Below are 24,161 nucleotides of genomic sequence, written 5' to 3'. Positions count from 1 at the left end.
TGGTAAACTGCAGTTGTGTTGTTGCACTTAACATAGTGTAAGGTTCAAAGCAAACAGAAAAGGTTGCATAGCAGGAGAGTGAAAGTTGTATGGTTCATTTATTTGGCTTCCTTTGCACTGAAGGCACAGCATTAAATTGGGTACTGTGAATTTAAGCTACAGAACTGTTTCATCTTACATCTTTCAGAAGCCCCAGGTAGTATGGCCAATGGTCAGGAATGATGGAAGTTGTCATTCAAAACAGCTGGATGATTCAAAGGGTCTTATCACAATAAGTTTGTTGCACGATTGCACTGACTTAGTTCCATGTTTCCTTATCATATAATGTTGTGACTTTTGTGTTACTGCATTTTCATTATTGGATCACATCTTTTCATTATCACACCAGCCTGTTGTCTCACAGCAATCGTGTTATTTAATGTGGTGTTTTAAAATTGGTTTTAAACTTCTTGTTAATGTTTTTTTAATGTGTTTTTATGAAAACCACCTGGGAGAAATGTGGTGTATATGTAAAGTAAATATATAAATAATAAACAGATGCACATTGGTATGGAAACAATCACTATCACACCTTCTCTACAGTAGTGCTATGGTGATGCACATTCCAGCAATCAGTCCTCCTCAATGACCCTGTTTTCCTCCTCGTGTCTGGTCTGTGTAGTGCATGTGTGCTATTTATTCCTTTGGGCCACAACTACAGTCCTGACACTTCTTGCTGCTACCATTTCACTCTCCCTGCAGTGATCCAATTGAAGACAGACAGACAGACAGACACACACACACCCCCATACCCATTCTGGTTCATAGTCCCCCTCCCCCTGTTAACATTTGCTATTTTGTTTCCTGTTTTTCTTTTCCCAATTTCTTTTGCTGTAATTGTGGTATGCTGGTAACCCGCCCAGGCACCGCAATTTGAACAAATTTTTTTAAAAATAAAAGTGCTGGGGAACATTCCTGTGCACCATGATATCCTCTTTGTCTGGATACTGGAAGTGGAGTGACAGCACCCTGTTTGTTAAAAGGGTGGGGTAGAAGAGAGCCACATCCATTCACACCACAGGACTGCCAGAATATTGGAGCTGTAGTGGAACAAAACAATTGTACCAGAAGCAATAGCTAAATAGCACTAATATTGGAGCCTTAATAGGATTTTCCCATCAGTGAAAAGATATGACCCAATAATGCTGGAAATGCAATGAAACAACAAGTCACTACATCATGTGACAAGGAAAGATAAAACATGGAACTAAGTGCAATTGTGTAACAAATTTATCCTGTGATAATGCTTGCAAAAATTAAAATGGAGAACAGTTTGAAAAAAAAAACAGAACTACAGAAGGGAAGGGCAACTTTACAATATATGTGTTGCTAGGAGAATCTACAGTTGTCTTACACTTTGGGCGTGGATCATAGAATCAGAGTTGGAAAGGGCCCTGTAAGCCATCAGGTGCAATGCCCTGCCCAGTGCTGAATCTCCTGTTAGACCAGGGGTAGGCAACCTGCGGCCCGCAGGCCGGATGCGGCCCGGCAAGGCCTTGGGACCAGCCCCCGCCCAGTCCTGCCACCGATTGCTGCCGGAGCCTTTGGCCTCTCGCGTGAGGGCATGGGGCCTTTGGCCTATCAGGAGGAGGTGGGCAAGGGGGAGGCAAGCAGCAGGCAAGGGGGGCAAGTGGCGGGCAAGGGGGGGCGATTGTCTATAGAGCCTCCGAAACATGCATTTATATTAACATTTTTTAAAAAATCAACAAATTTTTTTGTGTGTCCTCCATTTTTTAAAAAAAACTGTCCTCCATTTGAAATTTTTGTCTTACATGTGTCCCGGTTTATTTATGTATTTAATTTTTTAAAAAAATTATTTAATTATTTGTTTTTTTGGCTTCGGCCCCCACTTGTCTGAGGGACAGCAACCCGGCCCCCAGCTCAAAAAGGTTGCCTACCCCTGCTCTAGGGGGTCGAGATGTTTGTTTTGTTTTTGGGGGGCCTTGAATTCAGCATAGTATTTTACTGACTAAGAGAAATCCAAACAGAACCATGTAATCTGAAGAGATCAGACAGAAGTCAACACTGGCCACAGTTCAGTTGAAAAAAACACTGTCATGTTGAAAGATGTAAGCATGTTAAGTGTACATTAGACATTTTCAAAAAGAAGTTGAATCTGAACCGTCTCCTTGTTGCAGGAGGCTTCATTATAGAGCTTTCCAGAATGTACCCATAATTTTATGACATTTCAAATGTTAAATCATGAGTTGGTTAAAGCTAGTTTAGAATAAAACTTGAGAATTCCAGATTATGTTGTTCTTGTGCGCCTTCAGGTTGTTTCCGACTTACAGCGATCCTATCAAAGCGTTTTCTTGGCAAAATTTGTTCAGTTTTGCTATTGCCTCTCTGAGGTTGAGAAAGTGTGACTTGCCCAAGGCAACCCAGTAGGTTTCCATGGCCAAGCGGGGATCATAGTCCAACTACACCATACTGGCTCTCCAGATTATGTACTCATATGAAATATCAAAGATATATAAGTGAATATGAGACAAGGATAAAATGGATGCCACTATGCGAAGTTTTATACTATAAGAATGTGCTTGAATTGTAAGAGACCCAAATATAGTTGTTCATCCCAACTATACTGATCTGCAGAATCGGTAAGTCAGTAAAGTAAATGTTTATGTGAATTCTATTCATTCCAAGCATCTACTCCATGAGTAACAACTCAATTCATGCCTAGATATGAAGGACTTCAGATCATAGTTTTCATCTTCAGAGAATGCCTGCTTGGAAAAGAGTTGGGTGTGTGTGCGTGGGCGCACGCACACACATATACTGTGTCACCCTGGGAAAGGATATATATACTCAACTCTTTTCCAGGCAAGCATTCTCTGAAGATGCCAGCCACAGATCCTGGTGAAACATCAGGAAAAAAACTCTTCTAGAACATGGCCACATAGCCCGAAAACCCCCACAAAAACTATGGATGCTGGCTATGAAAGCCTTTAACTCGATTTCAGATCATTTTATGTACTGGATGCTACTCTGCATGTCATTATAAAACTAACACAATCCAATATGTTAACCATATACTATATTTATTTATCAAAATATTGTTTCAGTTGTTACAGAACACACTATAATTTCAGAACACAGCAAATTATAAACATTTACAATGGCTTATAAAAACACAATTCACTTTTAACTAAAAGATGTATTGCAAAATTCTATAGCTGTTTTCCATTTAACACAAAACTCTTGAATTCTGATAAAGGTCCACAGCAAAGTCTGGTAAAGGGCTAATTGTAAGCCACAGTTTAGCAAGACAAGTATGATCAGAAAAAAATGCCTTGGGCTAGTTTGTTCCACACTACTCCTGTTCTTTCATGCAGCCATGAGTACAACTTGGGCAGCTTTTAATATTGTTTTTCCTGAACGGCTATGTTGTCCAGATGAGAAACTGTGGCTTAAAAGAAACAGTTAAAAGACTGCTGCCCCATACAAACAGGCCAAAATAAAGCTGCTTCAGGTTACTTTGGAGTTAATGCTGTTTCAATGATGCATGCGTCCTAAGAGTCTAGAAGCTGCGCCAAAGCTGTGCTCTAGTCCATAGGACTGGATTGTGGCTTTGGCGCAGCTTCCAGACTCTTAGTACGGATATATCATTGAAATAGCATACCTCCAAAGTGTCCCAAAGCAGCCTTATTTTGGCCTGTCTGTATGGGGCCGTAGAAAGTTCTCTTATTTTGAGAATTATGAATTTTAAGGTACAGTCCCTGGCTTGGATGACATGAAAAGCCAAGGTTTAGATCAGGAGAAAAAGCTGCCAGAGTTGCCTCTCTGCTTTGCAGAGGAACATGTGATCCTGAGATCCATAGCAATTACTCCTTGTGCACATGTTGATAAACTGGTTTATCCCAATGTGTATACCATGTATATGCTTTTCTCAACAGGAAACATGGCAAGGGAGGGCAGTCCATTTATTGCACCTCTTCTTGGGCTCATAACTCAAAACACACTGGTATTTTTAGACTGCATACAACGACTGAAATGTTCCAATCACACCTGCATTTTTGGTCCATAACATGAATGTGTATGAGAGCTATAGGTTTTATTGCAAAAAATAACAATTAACCTGATGGATTTTTATAAAAGCCAAAATAGGGAAATAAACCAGTCTAAAAGAGTCCTTTATCTTCAAGGTTCTTCAGTTACATCTACAAATGTTCTTTAAGATATTTTCATAGCTCATTGGCTTTTCATGTCTTCATTAGTTGAATCTGATCTGGGTAAGGAAGTAAACAAAATCAATGTTAAAATGTTGTTTGTATATGTTACTTACTATTTTGAACAACCATACAAAGCCAAAGAGGAATATGTACACATCTGTGTAGCTCATTTGCAGAAACATTGTTGTATTTTTGTTTTCAGATAGAATGCTGGGGTAACATGTCTATATCAAACCACAGTTTGGTGATCAGGAGGATCTTTGCAGGTTTATGGACTCCTAGCCCCTCCTCTATTTTTCTTTTGCACACTATGTGCTCTTTCTGGGACATCACAGCAAACTGAGGTTGACAAAATCTAAGAAGTAGATGAAGGGACATACAAGAATGAATAAGGGAGCCAAACCAGATGCTCTCAATTGCCTAAACTGAGCCTTCCTGTTTCTTTTCCCATCTTCATAGAGAAGGGAAAACCACAGACACAGGAAGTATGCATGTTTATTGCAACTCTCCTCCCCAGGATCCACTGTAACCTAGCTCTGGTCTTTGGTCGTTACCGCATTTTCTTCTGTTGGAAATATTTAAAAAGCCTGAATTACAAATCAAGTTTAGAAATTTACAAGTCAAGATTTATATGGAGAAGCAAAGTCTTCTGTACAGATGCCTGACTGTCTTACTCTGAGTTTGTCTTTAGTAAGCATAACAAACTTTAATTCTGCTTATTGAAGTTGGTAGTAGAAAAAAAGTTTAGGAGGTAAATGAGAGAATTGCCAAAAGTACAGTAAAACTTTAAAAACAAACAATGAAAAAATATACTTTGGCTCTGTATCAAAGCTATGGCTTTCCTATAGAAATCAGAGTTATCAGTTGATGCTTCAATTATTTTAATTTTAACTGTTGCATAAATCCAGACACCTAACATCTATTGAAACACTCTTTGATGGATTCTTTCCCATAATTCTTATGTACCAGTACTATTCTTTTAAACTGTGTATTCTTGCGTTGCCTATCTGTTAAATATCATTTAGCAAAGTTTTCCTGCCTATTGGTCTCTACTGACATCTAGTGGTACCTTTTAAGTAAAACGACTTGCGTGAGATCATGTCTGTACAGCAAAGTTTACGAAAGCTACTCTAAAATGCTTTGCACTAACTATGAGAAAGTTACATACATTTACCATGAGAGTATTCTGCTACAAAACTATGTTTGGGATGAAAATAGGGATCAATTATTTATGATAATTTCACAAAGGACAGCTGGTGGGGACATTAGGGAACGCCTTTCCCCCCCTCTAGACTTGGGAAATCCCTTCCCAGGGAGCCCAGAATGGCCATCTCTTTGTTGTCCCTTCTGCTGGCATTTAAAACAGAAGGTTTTTAAAGAATGGGCTGGCTGTTGTAGTCTTTTAAATATTTTTAAACACTTTTATCTTTTTAACTATCTTTTATTCTTTTACATGTAATCTGTTTTAATAGTGTAATAACTTAATTCTGTTTCAATGTAAGACTTTTCTGTGTTTTTAATCTTGTAAGCTGCTATGAGTCCATTTTGGGAAAGGGCAGGATAATAATAATAATAATAATAATAATAATAATAATACAGTGTTTTAATCAAACAAATTATGTAAGCATAGCTTGTATCACAATCAGAACAGACAACGGTGACTGCGAAGTACAGTACAGTATACCCTGAGCAAAAGGTTTAAAGGGGATAAGAATGTGGATTTATTCCTAAATAAACCTCAGAGAACTCTGATTTTAAAAAATGCTGGTATCTTTGGTAACTGAACTAGAAACTGCCTCATCACTACAAAAACATTTTGACATATTCTGCACTGAAGGTGCCACATTTACTAAATATGTTCAGATACTATTCAGTCTGACTTACTCTTTTCAGAAATATATCTTGCAAGTATCTCTTTCTCTCTCTCTCTGTCACACACACACACACACACACACACGTGTACATAGAGAGAATGAGAAAACACATATGGAAGACTCAAACATATTTGTAACACTAGTTACTATTATGGTAAATGTAAATAAGCAAATGATATTCAAACCACAATAACTATTTCTTAAAAAAATGACATCTGCTTTGATTACTTTACATATTTCAAGACAAGAAGTACTGCTGGTATATTTGCTTACTTTATGCAGGAATTTTAGAGGGAGAGGTATTTGCTAGAAGGAAGCACAAGAAACATAGATCACAGAAACTGCTAAGGATACTTACTGTGTAATTTGATCTGACAGCACAAATAAGTAGGAAAAAAGGAACATGAAATAGTGGGAAAATGATAAAATAAAAGCAAAATGATTCATGGAAAACATTACGTTTTTGGGCAAATTGTGATGAAAGCTACCTTGAAGCCAGTCTACACCTTCTTGCAATCCTTCTCCCTTAATAGCATCACTAGCACTAAAATGAAAATAAGATAATTAATAAAAATAATCAAGTGATCATATTTTCTAGATAGTCAAGTTGAAATCATACACAGAAAAGGCCATTTTATTCAAAATACAGTATACCATTCATTTACTAGGACTCGGATTAGAAGATATGTTGTTAGCTATTTCCTAATGCAGCAAAATTGTCTCACCATTTCTTGCACCAACTTTTTAGAAACCAAAATGTGACCTAATATGGTTAACTTCTTAGTTAAGGAAATATATGGGGTGGGGCAGAGAAATTTTGACATGTCTAATTCTAGGATCAGAAGAATTTTTAAAAAGTGTTGAAATAAAACTAGTAAAATGTCCAGTAGATGATGAATGATAAAACTGGGCCATACAGAAGGGCCACACAAACCAACTAAACAAAAAGCCCCCAAACCCTGCAGTATATGATGAACATTTCTGTTTCTGCCTCAGGTGATTTTGCCCTAGTTTTTTCGTTTTCTTTTTACTTTGGTAAATGCTATTTACTTCAAACCTTAGTTTGCCTCTGTTGCATCTCATTTGCTCCTTCCCTAAAGGGCTTTGTCACTTCTCAATTTTAACTTGTTTTTATTCTAGACTTAAACTAATCCTGCTCAGTTCTTCCTTAGGCCTTACTTGCCCTTTCTCTCCTCCTTTAGCTCACAGCATTTGTCACGTTAACTTTCCTGTTTGCCTTTTAGACATGAGCTCCAAAATCCTTTCAAATGGAGCACCCTCCAAGTGTACAAGCAGGTCTTCAAGTGGCATGGAAGGGTTCAGGTGGATGGGAGGTAAAGTCTCTTCACACTACAAAATGTCCATTAGTACAACACTAAGGAGGAAATATTCTTATTTAACAATATTCCAATATTTGTTGCAAATGGCATTTCATTCCTTCATATATTATATATTTATCTTGGCTACTAAAAGTGGCAGGTAGCGACTGTTGAATTACCTTGACATTTTTGCTAGCTGTGGACCCATTCCCCTGCTCCAGTAAAGCTCTTTATAAAGGTGGCATATAAGCATTTTAAATAACATAAATAAAAATATAGCTTTACATTTCCTTGAGGCATGCAACTATTCACTAAGGTGCGTTACAGACGGGCCCATGAGGCGCCGTCATTACGCGCGGGGGGAGCTTCCTGACGCACTTGCCCCTTGCGTGTAATGACTATGTCAAAATGACGGCGGCCGTTCCACACGGCTGCCGCCATTTTGACGTAGCGGATGCGCTGCATCCGCATGTTGTGTGGCGGAAGTGATGCAGCGAGTGCACGACTAGCACCTTGCGGCGTCTCTTCCAGGGCCGAGGAAGGAGCGCGATTTTTGTGCTCCTTCTTTGCTGCGTCTGGGAACTGCGCAGTTTGGATGCTGTGGTTCCCAGACACAGCAACCAGCAGCGGCACACCACTGCCCCTTCTGGGCCGTCTGTAACGTGCCTCAGTTTCAGTTCTCATGTGTATCAAGGACTAACAAGACTGTCCTATATTACACTTAAAAGATTAACAATCACCTATGTCATTTGAAAAACAGAATAATGAATGCTACCACAATTAGTTATTTAAACATTCTAAATAAATGCAAGTTGAAAATAAAGACAACATTACCAGATATGCCATGGCTTGTCTTTGATGTCCTCCAAGGACAGTAAGTGAGAGACTTTTACAGATGACACAGCATCTCTAAGGTCCATCTTGTTGGCAAAGAACAAAATTGGTATTCGTCTATGTTTAAGATCTAGAAATAACATATTTTGTTAATGCTGCTAAAATTCATACAAAACTGAGAGGGAAAAGGGGCCTTACCTGTTTGAAGACTGCATCTTACTAAAATACATATTTGGGTTACAATGCTTCAGTTGCCAGAGTTCTAAGTAGAGTTCTTACAGTAATCCTCCCCAAACTAAAAAAAGAGGGTTAAGATTGCAAATGGTTTATAATAGAAGCAAAGTCCTCCATGTATTATCATAACTTTTCTGTTTAAGGTCTCAACTGACAGCTCTTTATTCAAAGTTAATTATAGGAGCTGTAGGAAATTATGTAGAAACTCATTTACAATGAGATTTATATGCAATGAGAGAAAGCAACCTGAATGAACCAACCAAACTAGCTAATTAAAGAGGACACCTTGCAATTGCTAAAAGTAGCATCTAATAAAAAGAGAGAGCATGAGTAACTGCTTTTGCTCAATGATGAAGGAACATCACACAAACAACCACTCTTTATTACTATTGCTACTACACGCCATAGTCCTGAATGCAGTTCTAGTATCAAAAAACATATTTTAGGAAAGATCTCTAGAATTAAGTCCCGTTTAAAAATGCTCAACACACCTAAGGGTTGATTCCTTCATTTAACTCAGATGCGGCTGTTGCACTGTGGTTCATTATAAATCCAGTAGGTCCTCACAGAAAATAGAATAACGCAATTAATCTGATTATTTCTCATGCCAGTGCTGTTTTGCATCTGGGAAGGGACTGAAAGGAGTACAAATAGCCAAATAAACATGACTGGGTTCCCAGAATGCATAGAAAACTGAAAGAGTAGAGGTTCTATGACTAGGATTTCCATCACAAATATATATGCCTAATGTATGTATATCAGTATAACGCTAAAGATCCATACAGCTCGCCCTCCCCGCCCACAGGCTTGCCATCTGTGGATGGTAAGCCCCGTTGCTGCTAATGGTTGTGTGTGCACATGGCTGCGGCAGAGCAGCTGTGCACATGTGTGCTGCCATAAATAATTGTAGGATGAAGTCCTGCTGTTTCTTTCATCTGCTGGATGTGTGTGTCCAGAATGGAACCCCTGCAGATACTAAGGGCCTTATGAGTGAAGCCTGAAGAGGCTCTTTTCTTCAAGTCAAAGAGGCTACAGTGTCTGCACTGTTGATGTAACAGAGACACAAAGTCAGTGATAGATTTGCAGAAACAACAAACACTAAGATTATAATAGTTATAATAGATTAACCTGGCCACAAACTGTTCCACATGACGTTTAGAAAATTCATGTTGGGATTTTTTGACAGGAATTCCTGTTGAATTTGAAAAGCATACCCACTATTTTTGCAACAAAAGTGACGTTTTCTATGTGTGTGTGTGTGTGTGGGGGGGTTGATTTGGAAAACAAAATAGTTCTTGTTGTAGGAGGGACAACTGAAAGATAAAAAGTAATTAAGGGAGGAAGGGTTTTATACAAATGATACCTGTTTTCTTTATGTATTTTATATCACAAACAAACAAACAAACAAAAAACAAATGCTCTCTTTCTCCCAGCACAGGGCTTAAGGCAATTCAGTGCAAGTTCACCGAGTTCCTTATTTCTTAAATGGGCTTGATTTTGATTAAATGTCTTCCTTTTGAATTAATTCAGTTCCATAGTAGTAGTACAGCAATTAAAAGATAAATACTGTATTGCAGAACTGGGCAACCTGTGGCCTTCGAATGTTGCTAGAACTGAACTCCTACCATTCTTAGACAGTGTAGTAAATGCAGAGAGATCTTGTAGAACCTTTGAAACTAACTGAAATAAAGAAGTTGGCAGCATGAGCTTTTGTAAACTTCGGTCTTCTTCCTCAGATGCATATAGTGCTTTCATAAACTTCATTCTACTTCCTCAGATGCATATAGTGGAGTGGAAACCAGGGATATATATGCGCCATTGGTATGTGAGAATGTCAATTCAAATTCAAAATCCTTTGTGTACAGAAAGGAAGAAACAAATCCAGCTTGGTCGATGGTCGATAGTCGACACAGACATTGTGAACTGGCCAATGAGTATGGAAATGAAGAGGCAAGACCAGTTTGGCACTGGGAACTAGCCTGTAGGTGAAGAGAATAGATGAGTGTAGGATGCACCCCTGAGGATGGGGTCAGATAGTGTTGAAATGTTTGTAGTGAGCTAGGAAGACATTGTCCCCAGTCAATCCATGCTGAGGGACAATTATGGATGAATTCCAATTCTGCTGTTTCTTTTCCCAATCTACCTGTGTAGTTCTTTTGGTCAAGGTCTTCAGGCTGCCAACTTCTTCATTGCAGTTAGTCTCAAAGGTGCTGATCTCTCTACATACTCATTTTACAGACTAACACAGCTATATCTTTGAAGTGTAGCAAATAGTGAAAATTAAAGGAGTTGTAGTTCATTAACACCTAGTGGGTCACAAATTGCCCACTCCAATGTATTTATACACATTCACAAATCCTTTATTACAGTTTATTCCTACTGAAGGAATAGCAAAGGAACTTCTCGATATACAAATAAAGACTCACAAGAAAAGAGTTGTTTTATGCTGAAAATAGGCAGTAGGAACAGGACTGAGTAATGATAAAAGGTCTCCTCACCTGGATGATTCATGAGTGTGTCAAGTTCTTCTTTGGCCACAACCATTCTTAGTTTGTCACTGCTATCAATAACAAAAATAATGGCCTGGCAATCCCTGTACAATACAGAAAGTAAAGAAGCAAATTACAGGCTTTCTAAAAGCTTGTAGCAATATGTATAGTCTAAATACTAGTTTGCTGTGTGTTATTTATTATATCTTAAAGCACCAGATTTCATCCAGGTTGTAGTACTTCTTACTCGGATACACTGAATGTTCGGCCCTTAACACACTGTGCCTGCTCTGACTGAATGAAGTCATGGCAATCCTGGGATGCCCACTGCTGTGGTGTACCCCATTACTTCTGAAGTAGGGATCTGTGCTCCATTATGGGGGCGGGCAGGCAGGCTACATCAGAGCAGGCAAGAAGGGCAGCCCTTCAGCTAAACTCCTGAGACCACACACCTTTGGATAAATTGAAACTTATCAACTGTATGATGCTTAAGGCAATCTGCTACCTAGTAGCTGAACAAAGTACTGACAGCTTTATGTCAACATTTAAATCAATTAATGATATCATAAGCCAGAAAACTTCTCTAGGCACATCCCTAGGCATAGATCCCCCTCAAACATATTGGAATAGCTAACAGTAGGTTTCCTTTGCTCAACGAACCAGTTAATTCTACAATGATAAAACCAACTTAAGAAGCTGTGAAACAAACAGACCAGGAAACACCTTGATGCAATGTGTAACTGAAGTGAAAGAGCGACATACCTTACCCTCATAAATCTTATATTAACTTTTAACATAACAATTCAGGAATAAAACAATCTCAAATTTATGTCAAGTGGAAATTAGCCCACACTGCATCTGCAAGTACTCATACATACTTCTTGAGGTTAGAAACGGGTGATGAAATCTCAGGGCTTGGTTTGGCCTTTAATTTCTTCCATGTTGTTGTTGTTATTGTTGTTGTGTGCCTTCAAGTAGTTTCTGATTTATGGCAAGCCTAAAACAAACCTTAGCAAGATTTGTTCAGAGGGGTTTTTGTCTGATCACTCTTCTTCTGCGGCTGAGATAGTATAACTTGCCCAAGGTCATCCAGTGGGCCTCCATGGCTGAGCTGGTATTTGAAATCTAGGCTCCAAAGTTGTAGCTCAATACTCAAACCACTATATCACACTGGATCTCAAATTATTCCATACAAGCAATAATATTACAACTATAATTACAATACAGTCGGCCTTTCACCTTTGTGGCTTTGACACTCGTGGTTTTGATTATTTGCCAGGCCAATACTGTGCGTGCACTCTTCCTCCCCCCCCCCAGGCTTTTCCTCTTGAAAGGAAAAAAGCCTGGATGGGAGGGAGCAGCCAGGAAGGGTGCACAGCACCTTTCTCAGTGGGAAAGCTGCCTTTCCCAGCCAACTATCCCAATGGGAAAAGGGGGAGGAAGATCAATCCTACCACACCTTTCCCAATGGGATAGCTGTCTAGAGAAGACAACTATCACACCCAGAAAGGGGCGGGTAGCCAGTTAAAAGGACAGGAGTGTGGGGGAAGTAGGGGAGAGGGCACGCCCGCTTCTTTTCCCCTGCCCACCCATCACTTTTACTGGCTTTTGTGTGGTGGGGGAGTTATCAGTAGTTTTTCCACATTCGTGGGGTCTTGTTCCCCTAATCCCTGCAAATGTGGAGGGCCAACTGTAACTCCATGAAAACATTTTACAATATTTGACCATTGTTGTTCAAGTTTGAATCAACTGCTTTTTTGAAGTTTTTTACTTAATCAAAACAACGTTACCAAATTAGCAGAAGAGTAACAAAAAATAAATCTGTAAATGTGTGTGTTTTGTGCTTTCAAATTGGTTCCAACTTAAGGCAAACCTAAGGCAAACCTATCATGGGATTTTCTTGGCAAGATTTTTTCAGAGGTTTGCCATTGCCTTCCTCTGAGGCTGAGAGATCACTGAGTGGGTTCCATGGCCAAGCAGGAATCGAACCCTGGTCTTCAGAGTTGTAATCTAATGCTCAAACCACTATGCCATACTACCTCATAATTGCTCCTTATACAATGTTATTCTCATCAATTCTTATTTATTACAGCAAAGATACTGAATAGCTTTATCCACTAACATTAAAAAAAAAACCCCAAAGTTACAAGAGAATGAGAATTTTTTTTAATAGCAGAGTCTTTCAAAACCAGAAGATCTTAAGCCTGGTCCAGAAATGCAAATACAGTAGAGTCTTGATTATCCAACATAAACGGGCGGGCTGATAGTTGGATAGGCGAAAATGTTGGATAATCCAGAGGGTCCAAGAAAAGCCTTGAAATCACTATGAACTGCAAACGTATTGAAGTTTTATTGTAGTAACAGTAAAAGTAACATTGCAGTAATGTTATAGGAATAACATTGTAATGTATAGACAGTCCTCTAAAAATGTAAAGAAGTCACTGATCAACATTGTGATGTACAGTATGTACTGTATAAACAGTTTAGTCCTCTGAAAATGTATAGAAATCACTGAGTAGGGACGTTGGATAATCTGGAATGTTGGATAATCGAAGGTTGGATAATCGAGACTCTACTGTACTTCAGTTATCATTTAATTTGGATAATTGCTTTAATTATGTAATGAGCCGGATATGAAGCTATTTTATTCAAAACCATGATACAAAAGTGATATTAGTATTTCTATGCCATGCACTGAAAAACACCCATACTCTTCTGCAAGTCAGAGCCTCCTAATTGGGGAGAAGTTATTTGCAGGATTGCACTGGCACATAAATGGTTAGGCCAAGTAGCTGACCAAGGTGTAAGAAGAGATAGCAAGTCAATAGCCAAGGTGTTGGCAATTTGAAAAAGCAGTTTTTCTAAGACAGTAATTTTAGGAAGACATCACTTGGAAAGGCAGTGCAAAAATATTTTAAGTAAATACATATTATAGGCAAACAAGGTAGTGACAAGGAGGGTATCGCTAGCAGGACTGGGAAACCAAGGATAATGATCAAAGCAGGAACAAGTGAGGGCAAAGTATGGAAGACAGTCTGAGAGCTGCATTTAGTAGATATTCTGCTGCAGAAGGAATAGAAATTATATAGAGACAGGAAATGGCACATACACACAGAGTAGCAGCACTAGATAAATAGCCTGTCCATAGTTTATCGCTCTGGTGCAGTGGCTAAGGCAGGCACTGCTCTACTCCATATTCACAAGAGTCAGTTCAAGTCTGCCAGCAACTCATGGCACCAATAGTCTCCATGTGTGAATTTAATCAGAAAGTACTCAAGAAATACAGCATGTTGGCACCCTAAGCCTTGGAAACCACAATAAATTGCTAAATCAACACTAAACAATTGCAATGATTTAATTTAGTAGCTTTTTATTAGTTATTTTGTGGAAAAGGGGTTCTTGCTATCTCACTATCAACTGATGGATCCTTGAGTGTATTTGCTGAATTTCTCTGTAGGATTAGGTAATGGTTCCAATGTGAGTAAATGTTTCATATACTAATTTAGTTAACGAGTTAATACAATTTGTTCCAAGGAGAAAAACAATCTATCACAACAAAGGGGATTAATTTTTAAAATCAACCTTTTATACAAATTAGGACCAGGAGATTAATGTGCAAGTTCAACAAGTTAAGTTTTCCAGGGTGAATAAAATGAAGGCGAAATGTGCAAACAAACAAACACCTTAATGTTTTGGTTTCATTGATTGTTCTGTGTACTTTCTCTAATTTGCACAAAATCTCTGTACTGTAATTTTATATATTTGTACTATTTATTATGTACTCAACTTCAAATTAAGTTTTGGAATTTATTTAGTAAAAATGCATTAGAAAACCATGCACTTGCTCAGATCTCTGATGCTAGCTATTTTCCCATGTCTTTAATACAAGTGTTGTTCCAGTGAGGGAAGAAGCACTTCAAGCCATTCAGGAACAGAGTCGATACAGTTGACTTCCTCAGCCCCAGGCCAGTTGAAAAAAATAATTCAGAGACACTCAACAGTGTCCTTTAATCTTTAAAGGAATCAACATAAAAGCCTACTAGGAAAATCTTTATGCTTCAACAGTCATACTGGAGAGTCTACAGCCCCCAGAAATTCCACCTTATCTCATTCTATAAATCATTTCTGAATTCTAGACAATTTCCAAATGGTATTTTTCCTCCATTTTTTTAGGATGCCAAAGCCACAACTACATAAAATGATACCTTCTATTGGCATATTAATAGCCTTGGTAACAGAGCTGGTAGTTGGCCTTGCTTTATACTCGACAATACTTTCAACCTTTATCTTGTTATCATGACACAGTATTCATATGAACAATATTTTTTTCTGACATATACTGTTTTTAGATGGGCTATATCCAAGAACACATACCTTCATGTGGTAAAGACTAGACAACTCCAAAATTATAACTCCAAAGGATTCCATATTCTTTTCCCCTTGATTCAAATCTTAGGCGGGATACACACCGCCATATAGTACGTATAGGATACGTACTAGGGTTAGGAAGGGGCGGTGCTTCCGCACCCCCCTAACCCTAGTACGTATCCTATACGTACAAGATGGCGGCGCACCTTCTACATGGGTGCCTCCATCTTTACGTACTGGACGCACAGCGTCCAGACGTGTCGCGGCGCCTATGACGTCGCAAGTCCGCGGCAGGCGCCTTGCGACGTCATAGAGGTGCCGCAAGAAGAAGCTCCGAAATGGAGCTTCTTTTTTGCTCCGTGCGGGAGTTGCGCGGTTTGGCTGCTGCGGCTCCCGCGCGGAGCAAATGGCGGCGGTGGGGGAGCGCCGCAAAGCGGCGGTTTGTACCCCACCTAAGAAAACTATTGTAGTCCAGTAGCAGCATCTTTACCATATTGTTCTACAACGGGTTTAAGCAAGTGCTTTCCATAAATTGTATACTGTACATAAAATATTAGATACTTTTAGTTTCTGAATATGTTTAAATACTATAAATGTAAGCTTTACACTAGAAATGCTTACTTGTAGTAGTGTTCCCAAAGATTTCTGTATCTACCTTGACCCGACATGTCAAATACAGTAAATGATAAACTAGAAGGAAACATCAAAACATACAAATTAGAACTGTAAAATGATTAGTTCTGCAATCATATATATAACTACCACTCTCACAAAACACACTGGCATTTAATTCTGAGTACTGTGCTACTATTTCATGGAAAGATGTTGGTAGCACACCAGTTAACAATATGTATTGACTTGTAATTTTAGCTGACAGAAGGTGCAATCTTACAATTATGATATTAAGTCTCACCAAACAGAAGGGGAGTTACTTTGAGTAAAAATGCATAGCTCTGTAGGCCTACTCTAGCTGGGAGCAACAACTGGATTTATGTTAGAAAATATAGATTAGAAATGAATACAGGTTGTGTCTCCCTTATCCAAAATACTTATCCTTATCTGAAATACTTGGGACCAGTGGAGCTTTGGATATTGGAATTTTATGGATTTTGGGATACCTGTATTTGCATATATACAATATATATACACCTTATACACACAGCCTGGAGATAAGTTTAAACAAATTTTGAAAATCATTTTGTACATGAAACAAAGTCTGTGCACACTGAGCCATCAGAAAACAAAGACGTCACCATGTCAACTACCCATGAAAAGAGATTTGCTTTGTGGATTATGACACATTTTGGAATACTGGATAAGGAGACTCAACCTGTGTATCCAAATCAAAGACTTACCTTGATGTCTTGAATTTTTCTATACTAAATCCTATGGTGGGAACAATATCTTGAGCTTGAGCCTATAAAATACAAACTTTGTCTTAAAATGTAATTTGTTTCCAGTTTATCATTTAAAACCAGAAATCATAAAAACTGTAAGGACCATCTTGTCCAAAGTCCTCCCGTGCAGGACACAACTAAAGCCCACTCCTGAAAGATGGCCATCGAACCTTGTTTTTAAAAAGGAAAGAGAGTCCACTGCCTTCTGAGTCAGTCAGTCCATTCCACAGTAGAACAGCTTACAGGAAAGACATTTTTGCTAACATTTATGTGTAATCTCTTTTCTTGGATCAAAAACAGTACTCTCTTTCTCTTAAATGATAATTAGGCTTAATCCACTCACATTCATTGTAAGGCTAGCACAGGTGATCAACTTTCTGAGCAATGACTACAGTTTTAGTAGGATTGTGTTGCTCAAGTTGCAAAATTCCCCCCTTTGAGTTCTACAGCAGCCTAACAGCTAAGCAACTGCTGGGAAAACGATTCCTTCTGCAGCAAAAACACTCAGTGTGAATGTCATGTGGCTATGCTACTATGTGAGCACTATTGGACAGCCCTAGTGATAGCTTACTGACAAGTAAAGTAATATGGAGATGAAATACATGAAGCACATTTAGTGCTCCTAAATGCTATATAAATGATAGGTAACAATATTCTGGCTGTATGTTAATAATTCAGTTCAGTGCATTGTTTCTGTATTGGTCACAGAGGATAAAACTGTAGGATTAATGCCTGTTAAGGCAACATATGAATATTTCAAGAATTCACTTCTGAAGAACATACAGATGTAAGGTAAAACAATAAAACACACCAGGTTACTGTATCTATCAATATTTAGATTTTACTGAGGACTAACTAATAACTGCACATCTAAGGACACATCTACAATACATACTTGGGGGGGGGGTGATTTTTGTATTCTGAATTTTTGCAATTAAAATGCACCTGTGTGTATGTGTAAACACACACACACACACACACACACACTTTCATGTCGCTAAAGAGTATTGCCTTTAACAAGTCAACCTATATTTAGAAATGGAGATTATCTTGATCACCCGCTGATAAACAGGCAGAGTTGATGCATCCTCTGTTGGCACTGGGCACACATATTATGCTTTCAGAACCTTTTAACATGATATTGAACCAAACAGCTTCTTAAACACGCAAGAATATTTCCATGAATCAAAAGAGCTTCCTTTCTGTTTATTCCTCCCCAGCATCATAGTTCTGGATGATGCAGCAGATGATGCTCCTAATATTCTCTCAAATTTCATGAACACTTTGTTCAGTAGCACAGTAGCAGAGGGAGGCCATAGGTCCTAAAGCACATGCAAAACATAGCGCGTGACCATTTATGTTTATATCTAATACTGGTCACCTAAAATATGCATGTATTTAAAGAAACAACTAATTGTTTGATTATATCCTTATCCCTGTAATAACCATTTCATGAAACAATGTCAAATGGGGATATTAAGTACAGAAACCTATGAGCATCTTTATTTCTGACCTCTGCTGATCAATGGTGCAATCAGACAAAGATCACTGACATAGAATCATGCCACAATAACAACAAAAACGAGCAGAAATAAATCTATGTTTCAAACTAAACCATGCATACCTTATATTGGAAGCCAAGACTCCGGTCTTAAACACCCCTACTAGGTAATAAACCTCACTTGAAATATACCTACAAGTATGCCTACATAGGACCGTGCTACAAATAAACTCTTTACCAATTTCTGAAGACAATGTCTATTACCACTCACTCTTTAAAATTATAAAGATTATCAAAATTTGCAACAATATAAAACCATGAAATCATGCCAAAGAATGCAGAATAACATCCTAAATATTAGTAATCCAGTATATAATGTAAATTCCATCTTTCCATAATCTCCAGTTAGCATCAGTTTCAGTTAAGTCTGTCAAACAAGTTGTCAAGATATGAAAATGACTACTTACATTAGATGGTTTCAGCTTGTTGATAATTGTTGTTTTGCCACTGTTATCTAATCCAAGGCACAAAACATGAACTTCTTTCTTCTTCAAGCCAAGCAGGCCTGCCAGTTTGTCAAATAATCCCATAGTTCTGATCGAATGGCACAATCAACACCTGTGTTTATGAAGAATTTTGTTTACTGAAATTGCACATGAGGGCAAAGATCCTTGGATATTTAAGACAAAACCATTGTGAGAGAAATTAGTTTCAAATGGTGTCACAGCAGGTTGGTTAATACAAGTAACTAGAAGATAAGCTGATTATTTGGGAAGAGTCTTCTTGTCAAAGCAGTCTGGCCACTTATCAGCCTGTCCATCTAAAGCACAAGATCCTTTGGTCAATGGGTAACAGTGTGACCACAGTTGATAGCTTTTAGTGGAACCAGATTCGTCCATTTATTCAAAACAAATAAAGGACTATATTTTTGTTGGTTTTTTGGGCTATGTGGCTGTGTTCTAGAAGAGTTTATTCCTGACGCTTCGCCTGCATCTGTGGCTAACATCCTCTGAAGATAGCCTGAAAAACCCACAAAAAACTATGGATGCTAGCTGTGAAAGCCTTTGACTTGACTAATAAATGACTCCTGATAATAACTAAATAATAAAATAATTATATAGTAAGCTAAGGTAATTACAGCAACAAAATAAAAGAATGATCTTGAAATCATAGATTTTGCTACCATGTCTAGAAAACCCCCCAAAAAGAACATCCAGCCAACCCATAGGACAGACTTTTCAGTGGATCAGTTGACATTGATAACATTACAATCTAAACCACGTTATTATACACAGAACTGAACCTGAAAAGCCTATGTATTTCAAAATATAGTTAGCTACTTCATGTGAACCAAGTTATATAGCACTTGCCACACAATTACCATAAAACTGAGTTTCATTCACAACTGAAAGGATTTTATGCTGTAAATTTCCACATCATAAAGACTAACATCAGTATTTTATGATGCAGCCCTACTAAAAACAGCACCTTCAAATGCTGGTGGGGAAACATGCTGTGCAGATTAGGATCTCAGTCTGTACCCAGCATTACAGTTTACTTTGCAAGGGAGCCTAACTTGGTATATTGCATCATCTGCCTGATTTGAAAACTGGATGCTGCTGACCGATGTAAATGGGCAGTGAATTCTAACACTGTAAAAATAAAGATAAAAATCCACAGTCTGAAAGTGAAGAGTATTTCAGTTAAATATAAATGTTATAACTGGGTTATTGAGATTGTGAAAGACTACAAAGACATAGCCGGGTTACTCTGGAAAATTAGTAGGCATCAGATGCAAATGTACATTTGAGGAAGCAGGCTCAAGTCTATGTGGAGTATCTATCATTAGAATCTGTATTATTTGTAGTAAGTTAATTATATACAGTGAACAGGTGCAACAGTATACACATTTGCATCTGTGGAAGTCGGCTCAAGTCTACGAAGACTCATGGTACCAGCTTCTTTCCTTCAGTCAGTCTCAAAGGTGCTACAAGATCTCCCTACATCAGTGGTCCTCAAACTGTGCCCTTTAAGAGATTTTGGACTTCAGCTCCCAGAAGCCTCAGCCACGTTGGCCAATAGTCTAGGATTCTGGGAGCTGAAGTCCAAAAGCCCATAAAGGGCACTACAGTTTGTGGACCACTGCTCTACATACTAAGTCAGTGATGGCGAACCTATAGCATGCGTGCCAGAGGTGGCACTCAGAGCCCTCTCTGTGGGCACACATGCTATTGCCTTAGCAGAGTTTGCCAGAGTTTCTTACTAGAAAGCCAGAGGGACGTGGCACTTTGCAATAAATAAGTGGGGTCCGGGTTGCAGTTTGGGCACTCGGTCTGTAAAAGGTTCTCCATCACTGTACTAAGTTATTACCATTTTGGATAAACTAGACATGGCAGCTCACTTGTGTTTGAAGCACAGACTTCTCCCAAGCAGTATTCACCAACTACAACATGTAATAAATAATAATAAATCGATTCCCTTAATGCACATTCCAGGTGCTTAATTCCCCTATTAACAATTCTGTGCAAAGGTACGCAGCAGAGTCTGCATTTAGAGCATTTTCCAGTGACACCTGCGCACAGATGCTGAAATTCTAGATGCGCCGACAGAGAAAAAGTCCCACTGAATTCCCATGTACACAGCACTATTATGGCAATTCGATATCACTTTAATTGCTACGGCTCTATCCTATGATATCCTGGGATTTGTAGTTTTGGTAAACTACTTGAAAGAATCCCTGAAAAGAGAGGGACTGAGGATTGAACCAGTTTAATTCTGCAATGTGTAGACAGGCACACTGGGAACTCTAGTTGGAAGCTGGACTAGTGCTTTCTGACAGGCAATTCCCAATCCTTCACTAAACTACAATCCCATGGATTTGGGTTGACCAGAGGTCCTGAACTCAAAGGAGGACAAGGCGACGCAAAATGTAAGACTTTGCTATGGAATTCTGGGAGTTGGAGTTTGCTCTGGGCCCCACACAAACTCCAACTCCCAGAATTCCATAGCCTTGACCCAAACAGACCTAAAGCGCTTCCAAACCGGGTTATCTCTCCAGTGTGGACGCAGCCTCAGAAAAGACTGGAAGGAACATAACAATAACAACAGCGGCCCTTATTACGGCGGATTGGGAACCTACACAGGACCGGCCTCCAAAGCTCCCTCACAAATAACTGCCATGCTCTCCTCTTCTGAGCCCCCTCCCGCGCATGCGCTCCCCTCTCGCTCTGAAGGCTACTCACAAAACAAACCGCGTCTGCCTCCGTCGCCCTCCACATAGAACGCCTCCGCACGCGCCCCCTCCCGACGCCTGCGCCGTTACCTAGGAGACAGACCTGCTCCCTATAAAAAGCCACGCCCTCCGCGAGACTCTCTCCCTCGTTGTCCAATCCTCGGTCCTCCGTGCCGCAAGGGCCGCCATTGCCCGGATGGAAATCACCATAGAGTTAGGGATGGGTTCACATATACAGTACATACAGTACACACAGTCAGCCCCCAACTTCCGGTTGGAAGCTTAAAGCGGAAGTGGGAGGGTCCCTTTGAGACTGCTTTGAATTGGCCTGGCTGAATGCTAGGGAATGCTGGGAACTGTAGTTTTGTGAGGCATTTAGCCTTCTCTGTCAGAGAGAGCTCTGGTTGCCATAAATTTCAAAATAAATAATCAATGTCAACTACACTTTGTTGTTGTTTTGTGCCTTTTATTGTTCTTCGACCCAAGGAGTGTCTGGGGCTGAGAGAGAGTGACTCTCTCAAGTGTAGGGTTACCAGAGGTCCTCTTTTTCCAGGACATGTCCTCCATTTCAGCCTTCTGTCCAGGAGGAATTTCAAATAAAAATGTCCTCCATTTTGACCCTGACTCAGAAGCACATTTACATTTTGATGTAAATCATTATGTTTTTAGCTTTTATTTTGTAACTTCCTAATTTCCCCCCTCAAATTCCCTATACTGTACTGTATTTTGTGGTGACTTGTTGTCATTTGCGGTTAGGACATCAGTTCACCCTGCTGATATATATATGGCTTTATGTCAACAAAACAGCCTCCTGCTTTCACCGACCCCACAACAGTGCCATTGTTTTTGTACACAACATATTCAGAGTTTTATATGTGTTTCAGCGGATTGCCATAATTCTCTACTATAAACCGGGACAAAATGTAGGACAAAATTTAGACCAAAATATAAGACAATTGTAGGATAAAATTTAGCCCAAAATGTAGGACATTTAAGGTCCTCAATTTTTTCTTAAATGTCCTACATTTTGGGCTAAATTTTATCCTACAATTGTCACATATTTTGGTCTAAATTTTGTGCTACATTTTGTCCCGGTTTATAGTAGAGAATTATGGCAACCTTACAATCTGCTTTACAGTTACGGCCATTACAGCCACTGAGTTACCATTGGAGCACTGAAGAGGCATTTTAAAAAGACCCATAGCACTGTGATTTAGGACCAAAAGGGAAAAAATGCATTTATTACTTGATCTGTGGGGCTGGTTAGGGAGTGTTGCCTCTTCCAGTGATATAGAGGCCTGTTACAGACGGCCAAAATAAAGCTGCTTCGGGTCTCTTTGGAGATATGCTGTTTAAATGATGCATGCATCCTAAGAATCTGGAAGCTGCACCAAAGCTGCCCTCCAGTGCTTAGGAATGGAGTGTGGCTTTGGCGCGACCTCCGGACTCGTAGGACCCATGCATCATTTAAATAGCATACCTCCAAAGAGACCCGAAGCAGCTTTATTTTGGCTGTCTGTAACAGGCCTAAGTGTGTTTTATTTTGTGGTTTTGTGTGTGTGTGTGTGTATTCTTTAACTTTTAAACTAGGGTCTTTTAAACAATGCCCTGCTGCTTGCTTCATTTTAAAAGTATGCTTGTCTCTCCACATTCGCTGGGGTTTGGGGCACAGGACCCCTGTGAATGTGGCAATACCGCAACTAACAAAAGCACTGTGTTTTTACCTGAGAGTACACCTCTCTAGGAATCTTTAGGTCCTCCAGTGCAACTCTGTGGTCAACATCTGCCAAACATTGACCAAAGAATTGCACTGGAGGAGCTACAGATGCCTAGTAGAGTGTTCTCTCTATGGTAAATGGTAGATAAATTTAGATAAATGGTAGATGTATGCAAATATGCATATATATATATATATATATATATATATATATATATATATATATAGTGTGGAGAAAGTGAATTGCCAGAAGGCTTTCTCTCTCTCTTACACTTATGTACTGTGGTTGAGTGGTGAGAGATTCAGGACCAAATAAAGAACATATTTTTACGAAAGATGTTAAATTGGGAAATGCACTGCTACAAGATATAGCAAAGGAAACCAATTTCGAATTTTCGATAGCTTTAAAAAATATTAGACAAGTCCATGCAGGACTGATGGCTGTTACCTCTGGCATCAGAGGCAGCGTGCCCTCTCTGGTTTTCACTCTGGCAAACTTAGGAACAGAGTATGACACAGTGCTGTTTTACTCATGCAATGCTAGTGGGCTTCCGAGTCTAAGCAACAATTCTGTGTGCATAGACTACTGGACTGAGTAGATCTTTGGTCTGCTCCAGAAGGCCTGTCATTTTCTTAACTCCTAATAGAAAATGATCTTATTCTGGGTATGTCTCTGAAACCAGTTGCTCTTCATTGGCTTATGACAACTATTTTACCTGTCCAGCAAAAATTTGTGGCTTGACAAGCTGCAAATGATATAGTTATACTGAAAACAGGTTTACTTGGAAGAAAGTCAACCAAAGTTTCTCTGTAATGTATTTCCTAGTGAAAATACATGATCATAATGCAGGAGAGGAGACGCTCTGCTTTGAATTAGTTATTACTTCTTTTAAGCAGGAAAAAAAGAAATAAACTTGTTAACTGGAAACTTGCTTTGACATCTGCAATTGATTCCTTTGGGTTGTTTTGGTTCCCATTGGCTTTA

General features: G+C 39.1%; 1 protein-coding gene across 5 annotated transcripts; it reads right to left on the bottom strand.

The window, feature by feature from the left end:
- Window positions 1–3,610: 3,610 nt before the first annotated feature.
- ARL6 (ADP ribosylation factor like GTPase 6) lies at window positions 3,611–21,717 on the bottom strand. Of its 5 annotated transcripts, none has more exons than XM_042460527.1 (8): window positions 21,470–21,711; window positions 18,695–18,845; window positions 16,685–16,746; window positions 15,951–16,019; window positions 10,971–11,065; window positions 8,239–8,368; window positions 6,574–6,629; window positions 3,611–4,267 (listed from the first exon to the last, which is right to left on the bottom strand). In XM_042460527.1, exons 2-8 carry the CDS (start codon window positions 18,815–18,817, stop codon window positions 4,242–4,244), a joined length of 561 nt encoding a protein of 186 aa, XP_042316461.1. In that variant the 5' UTR covers window positions 18,818–18,845; window positions 21,470–21,711; the 3' UTR covers window positions 3,611–4,241. The 5 variants fall into 5 exon arrangements, with proteins under 5 accessions (XP_042316461.1, XP_042316458.1, XP_042316460.1 ...); XM_042460524.1 differs by lacking the exon at window positions 3,611–4,267 and adding an exon at window positions 5,898–6,391 and having other exon boundaries at window positions 21,563–21,717; XM_042460526.1 differs by lacking the exon at window positions 3,611–4,267 and adding an exon at window positions 5,898–6,391 and having other exon boundaries at window positions 21,550–21,715.
- Between the last annotated feature and the right edge of the window lie 2,444 nt (window positions 21,718–24,161).

The sequence above is a fragment of the Sceloporus undulatus genome, chromosome 3, assembly GCF_019175285.1.
Source record: "Sceloporus undulatus isolate JIND9_A2432 ecotype Alabama chromosome 3, SceUnd_v1.1, whole genome shotgun sequence".
NCBI classification, from domain to species: Eukaryota; Metazoa; Chordata; class Lepidosauria; order Squamata; family Phrynosomatidae; genus Sceloporus; species Sceloporus undulatus.
Note: the sequence above shows the minus strand (reverse complement) of the source record. Positions and strands in the feature narration are given on the sequence as shown.